Source organism: Mauremys mutica, chromosome 2 (assembly GCF_020497125.1).
Source record: "Mauremys mutica isolate MM-2020 ecotype Southern chromosome 2, ASM2049712v1, whole genome shotgun sequence".
NCBI lineage: Eukaryota > Metazoa > Chordata > Testudines > Geoemydidae > Mauremys > Mauremys mutica.
This window is the reverse complement of record NC_059073.1, coordinates 256,493,329-256,499,612: the sequence shown is the minus strand read 5'-3', so window position 1 is coordinate 256,499,612 and position 6,284 is coordinate 256,493,329. Positions and strand designations below refer to the sequence as shown.

General features: G+C 42.0%; 1 protein-coding gene across 1 annotated transcript in view; it reads right to left on the bottom strand.

Annotated features, from left to right (window-relative positions):
* SLC39A12 (solute carrier family 39 member 12) overlaps window positions 1-6,062 on the bottom strand; it is a 37,234-nt gene extending 31,172 nt beyond the window's left edge. Inside the window, exons 1-2 of the mRNA XM_045007810.1 lie at window positions 5,790-6,062; window positions 827-1,108 (exon numbers count right to left, since the gene is read on the bottom strand). Of these exons, the coding sequence (XP_044863745.1) occupies window positions 827-1,108; window positions 5,790-6,062 (555 nt within the window). The remainder of the gene's footprint in view (window positions 1-826; window positions 1,109-5,789) is intronic.
* Window positions 6,063-6,284: the final 222 nt, after the last annotated feature.

Sequence of the window (6,284 nt, the reverse complement as noted above, 5' to 3'; positions counted from 1 at the left end):
GCAATCTTCTGTTTGCCTTGATTGCTGCTACCACTGTGTGGTGTAAATTAAAGAGCAGTGAGATGGAAAAGAAAAGAAGAATGGGAGAGTAAGCATCAGACGAGGACAGAGTTGTGTAGCATCCAAAGGGGTGATGAACTTTTCACAGCAGGTCAATATATATTATAACAACTCTCTAACTTTGAAAATCTGGTAAGTGGTTTTGATTACTGTACATTGTAAGGAGAATAGATTATTTAGATTGTAAACTTTTGGGGGCAGGGACTGTCTATCATTCTGTGTTTGTACAGCACCTGGCACAATGGAGCCCTATTCTTGGTTGGTCCCTAGGCACTGACATAAATAAATAACAATAAATACTAGGTGAGTTATACCTGCCATGTATTTCCTGGTTTTAAAAGGATGTTTACAGCTAAATATAATGAATACATGAATAATGAATAATTATACATTCCTAACGTAAGTTTAGTCTTCTTTGGATGACTCTTTCTGTGGAAGGAACTGACTATGGTAGGTAGATTAGCTTCAGATGTATCTGGCACGTCAAAGAAACAGCCACATCTTTTGGCAGATCCCCTGCTACATCCAGTATCTGATGGATGTAGCACAGTGAAGGACCAGCAGGGAACTGGTTACAGAAACTTGATTCTCTTCTCTATCCCCAGCTCCAGCGCAGGTTAGATCAGCTAAAGGGCTGCTCTAATTTGTCCCAAGCGGGTATGGTCCCCTAGGGACCACATTATTTGATTGCAATTTGATGGCAGAACTAGGTTTTAGCCTTTAGATCTTTGGTAAGTGTTTTGGAGTGCTGGGGGTATGTGTTTACCTGGCTTTCAGGAGTTTTAAAATGTTGCCTTATTGCAGCCAATATGTCTTCAGTTTCATTCCTTGAGAAATAATAGCAGTCTTCATCACGCCTTAAACTGAGCATGCTGTGTAGGTAAAATTTATAATCCTTGTTACTCAGACTGAGCTCTGAAGAACAGATGTCTCTTTGATGAATAATATAGTAGAGAAGAATGAGGGAAATTCTCTGGAATACTTCTTCACTGAGATGGTCTTCAAAATCTCCACCAGCTATTAATAACAAAGCATCTGGTTCAAGGCACTGCGAATAATTAAAACAAATGGAAATTAATTTCAAATTACATGTCACTATTAATCCACTGAAAATAGGATTAGAGAACAGAGTAGGAGAATCAACTTTATGTCAAAGAGACTGGTCTTGAGGCTGCACAGATGCAGAGTGGGGTGTGTATAAGGTAAAATGTGATGAGCAATAGGGACAGCAGGGGAAGCACATGGAAATCCAATCTTGCAGTAATGAGGGCTGCTGCATGGCTGACAAATCACTCTCTGTGCTGCCTTTCATAAACCATGCCTGCTTGTGAGCAAGGGGGCAAATGCCCAAAGGATTTGAGACTTACTCCCCCTCAGGACTGTTGTAGTCCATTTACAGATCCCCATTGACATCACTAGGCATTAATTCTGGCCCTCGGTGCAAAGGACTACAGCTAGCGCTTAACCTTACCTTAACTGCTGCAAGGCCTCCACTTGCACTTGTGTGGGTTTGCAGAATGAAGGCCAGAAAAAGCCAAATTTGGACCTGAGTTATATCAGTGTGAGGCAGTGGTTCTCAACCTTTTTGGTGTCAGGATCCATCTGTAAACATTGATGGCCTGTGACTCACAACCCAGTAAATAGGCCAAGGTTGGAGGTTGGGTCCTGCTCCAGAGAGTTGTGGGGTGGCAGGTGATGGCCTATTGCAACCTAGTAAATAGGCTGTGTGGGGTGGTAGTGGGAAGTCCTGGAAGAGGCTAGGTCCTGTGGGGCTGGCTGGGCTCAGTTTGGCTCCCTACTCCAGCTGTTTCATCCTGTGTTGCTGCAGCCCCTGATGAGGAGCCTGCTGGGACAAATCTGTCTGAGTAGCGTTGCGACCTGGTTCTCTCACTCAAATTGAGCTAGATCAGTTTCCCCATCATCATGATGGAGGGGCAGTTGGAATAAACCTGAGCGGCACTGCAACCCTGGAGGTCACAATGCCTGGAGCTGGGCACTGAGCCTAGCAAGTCCCATGGGACCAGAGCCACAGGAGCTGCCACATGATCCTTTGAAACATTCTGGTGATCCAACTTTGGGTCATGACCCACAGGTTGAAAAATCCCAGTGTGAGTGATAGAATCATACAAAGCATAGAAACATAGGGCTGGAAGGAACTTCAAGAAGTCATCTAGATCATCTCCCAGTCAAAGGAAACACTAGAGTTACTCCACATTTACAGGCTAACGGAGCAGAATTGGGCCCTGTATCTTCAGAGCTGTATTTATTTATTTTTATTAATTGTGCTATCAGAACATTTGGTCAGCACAAAGCCTATGCGTCAATTAAGTCATCAGAATGGGACTCAAGAGAGACAGAAGTCATCCATGGGTCTGTGCTGCTCTGAATTCCCCCCCTAAGAGCAGGTATAATATTTTAAAAACAAAATAGCTCAATGCCAATAAGGCATCATCTCTCCTCACACTCAGACCCTTCCAATGTCACCTCAGGCAAAAGGCTTTATGAGCGGATAGGCCTAGAAAACCAGCACGTGCTCTCAGACTAGGGTAAGTGGGTGAGCAAGTGCCAGAACAGAAAGCCCCTTCCTGAAAATATCCTGTCCCTGTTGTGATTTGTAGGCCATATCAGCTGGTCCCATTGGAAGGATGCTAATAGCTCCCCCCTATTTAAATCCAAGCATATCTTGAGCACTTGAGTTGATCTCCACTGTCATGGTAGATCACAAGGACTATAAACAGGGGTGTTGGAACAAATTTTCATAGTGGGGGTGCTGAGAGCCATTAAATCCTGTAATAATGGAAACCACTTCAAGCCAGGGGGTGCGGTAGCATCCCTAGTTCCAGTACCTATGACTAAAGTAGACAAAAGCACCTAAATCATAGTCACTAGGCAAGATACAACAACACACTTCAGCTATTTTGCCCCATTCCAATGATTCAAAGCAGCCAGAAAACCTAGTTTACTGGGTTAAACTATGTTTATGGCTACAGATGTGTACTGGTGTATCTGGTACACCGTATATGTCAAAACCTATTCCTTGAATGTTTACCCCCCAAAAAAACTTGAATCAAATGCAGATTATGGCGCTCAGGTTTCATATGTTCCCTCAACTATAAGCAAATGAGTGAGCTGATGTTTCACAGACATTTTAATAGAAATATTCCCAACCTAAATCCACCCCAAGAGGAATGTTAGAAAAGGTTATGTACTGTGGGTACCAACAGCCAAATTAAACATTTACACTGGTAAGTAAATTAGATTAGGATCTGCCCCCTGTGTCCTGTCTAACATCTACAATACTAGCCTTTACTAATTGACCTTCAGAATCCATGGCCATGTACTTGATGCTCCTTAAGCAGCATCTGGCACTACTCTATCTCCCAAGTATACAAAGAAGGCATACCTTCTTCTGTACTGATGACATGTATTCACGTTACTGTCTTTGTGTATTATTGTTTTGGACTAGGAGGAATACATTTAATTCTTCTAGCTCATTTCCCTAAAGGGCTCATGTTAAGCCAATCTATCCTTTCATATTTACCCAGTGGGTGATAAAACACACATACTGTATGGAGAGGAGGCTTTTCAGAGATTTCTATAATTATACCTCAAGGTCTAGTAAGGATAACTTCAAGTCACTAAGGTTGTTGGTGCTGGCAAGCAAGATGTTTGAAAAGGAAATTGCTACCGGGAGCGCAGCAGGTGCACTGAAAGAGTTGCTGTTATTGTGGGATCCTCCACTGGGAGGATTGATTGACTGGGAATATAGATTGATTCATCACTAGTTATTTTGCTGTTATCAACATGTTAGAGTCACAAACACCTGCATGACCTTACTTTCAGAATGCTTATTTTCTAAAACAAACAAGTCCCTTTCTGAATATGGGAGCAGAATGTTTTTTTCCTGAACTCCCTATTTTTTAATGATTATTAGTAAGGATTCCGACAATACAGAAGAAGGTATACCTTTTTTGTGCACTTGGGAGATAGAGTAATGCCAGATACTGCTTAAGGAGCATCAAGCACATGGCCATGGATTTGGAGGGTCAATTAGTAAAGAAAAAAGAAAGAGTCTAATAAAGGTACAGAACTTCAGGGCAATGATTTAAATGCAGGATGGAGTCTTGTTTGCAAGTTAAATAGTCTGAAAAAGCAATGGTTTGTGATGGCTGGGATCCCAGATTCAGAAGGGAATTGTGAGTCTGATCCATTTTCTGGTTTTGTTGGTGGGGAGGAGGGAAGCTTCCCTGCCCCCACTGTTTGGGAAGTTAGTTCCAGTGTCAAGGAGGAGGGCGAATTTCTGATTCTAAAGACTGCAGATGTTTCAAGAACAATTGCTGTCATGAGTTTTCCTCCATTTTGGGTGTTTGTTAGCTCATCTTGCAGGATTTCAGTCTTCTAAAAAAGCCACTGTACTGCATGGACCTTGCTATTTGCCCAGGTCAGCCCAGCAGAAAATGTGAGAAGGGTTCAGAAAATCTTTCCTTTGCCATCATCCCTGCACTTTCTATAAATAGGTCACAAACACAAGGAAAACCTTGGCCCAGGATGGAAGAATTCCCAGGAAGTTCCCACTCCTCTATGCAGGACTAACCCCTGTAGGGGAGCATGGAGCCCTACATTATTTACCAATGCTCACTCACCCTGGGGCAGTTATGAAAAATGTCAGCATTTGTTACTATGGCTATTTAAATGAGTAGGTGCTCTACAGCAGAGGACTGAAATCTCCTCTCCAACACATTGGTCCTGTTGAGTATAGGGAGCATTTTACTTTCACAGTAAATGTCAGCTTTCCCCATCATTAGCCTTCACCACCTGCTGCTTCTTGATTCTGACATGAAGCCACAATACTCTCTGTATAATTCCCTGCTGTTAGAGATAAGCCAGACCTAGAACAAGCTGAATTAATCTTAATTGGAGCCAGAATCCATCAACTTTCTGGGGGTCCCAATCCAAATTTGGAGCATCTTCCAAATCTACATTTCTTTCCATCTGGGCCCTCAACCACAGCATAGTCTCCCTCGTACCTGAATCTGGCATCCTATTCCCCTTTTCCTTCCGTGGTCAAAGCAGTGGGAAGAAATAGGCCAGTCAGTAGTCTGAATTTACTAGGGGATTGAGCCCCCACATGGAGCTGTGATTCCAAACATTTTAATACCCTGGAATTCTTCCAATCCCAGAGTCTGGATTTGCAGAATCCTTTATCTGCTCTTGATCTACCTTGACCAGAACATTTTTTTCCAAAACCACCCCTAAACCTTGCAGGCTTGGGGGAAATGGCATATGGATCTGAACAAACCATGGGTTGGGGTTTGAGTTTTGCAAAATAACAACCAGAATGATGACATTTCACAAAACCATTCCTATTTCTCCCCATCCATCTCTAACTACAACAGAAATTTCTTTTTGTGTTTCAAATTCAAGCTAACGATATAACTGTAGGATGAAGTAAAGAGGAAAACCTTAGTTTGAAAATAAATATCTGAAATATCTGGCAATAAGTGAAAGATAAATTGTTTTTAAGGTGTACTTGAAGTACTTGGGGGCCCTCTTTACAAAAATAAATAAGCAATATAAATCATTAGCAATTAAATAATTATAGCAGTTCATTTTTTTTTGAAAGAATGAATGCCGTGTGTGCCCATGATATGCATTAGAATGGCTTCACCCGAATAAATGATTTCTGAACTCATCTTTTAAATGTACCCTTCATTAATTGACACACTAACCAGATTACAATCCTCCTGCATCCCATAAATCCACTGTGGACATTCAGCTCTCTCCAATAACATTTTGAGCAGTTTTCTTGAGTGATTCTTGTGGAGCTCAGTGTAGTTGTCAGCTGAGAGAATGCGTAAAACTTCCATCAGATAGCCTTGGCTGGGAGCGTAGCTGCTTTCCTGCTTGTGCTCTTTCCCAGACTGTGTTTCTGCAGCGACCACACCAAATATGAAAGCGGAAAATGCCACCCAAAAAGCTGGATGCTTGGTCAGAAAACACATTTTCTCTTCTTCCTGTAAGTGCGTGTCTGTGTTGAGAGTTGAATGGTGGTTCGTAGTTCACAGCTTAAAGTTGAACCCTGAGGAATTTGTATGGTAAAGAAAAACAAAAAACATTTAATTAGAGTGACTGCAATATGTTTGAAAGGATTTATTAATTGGTTGGCTAAGCTGATTTGCAGTGACAAGCTGTTTCTGAACAACAGGGCATTTGTAGGGACTTTA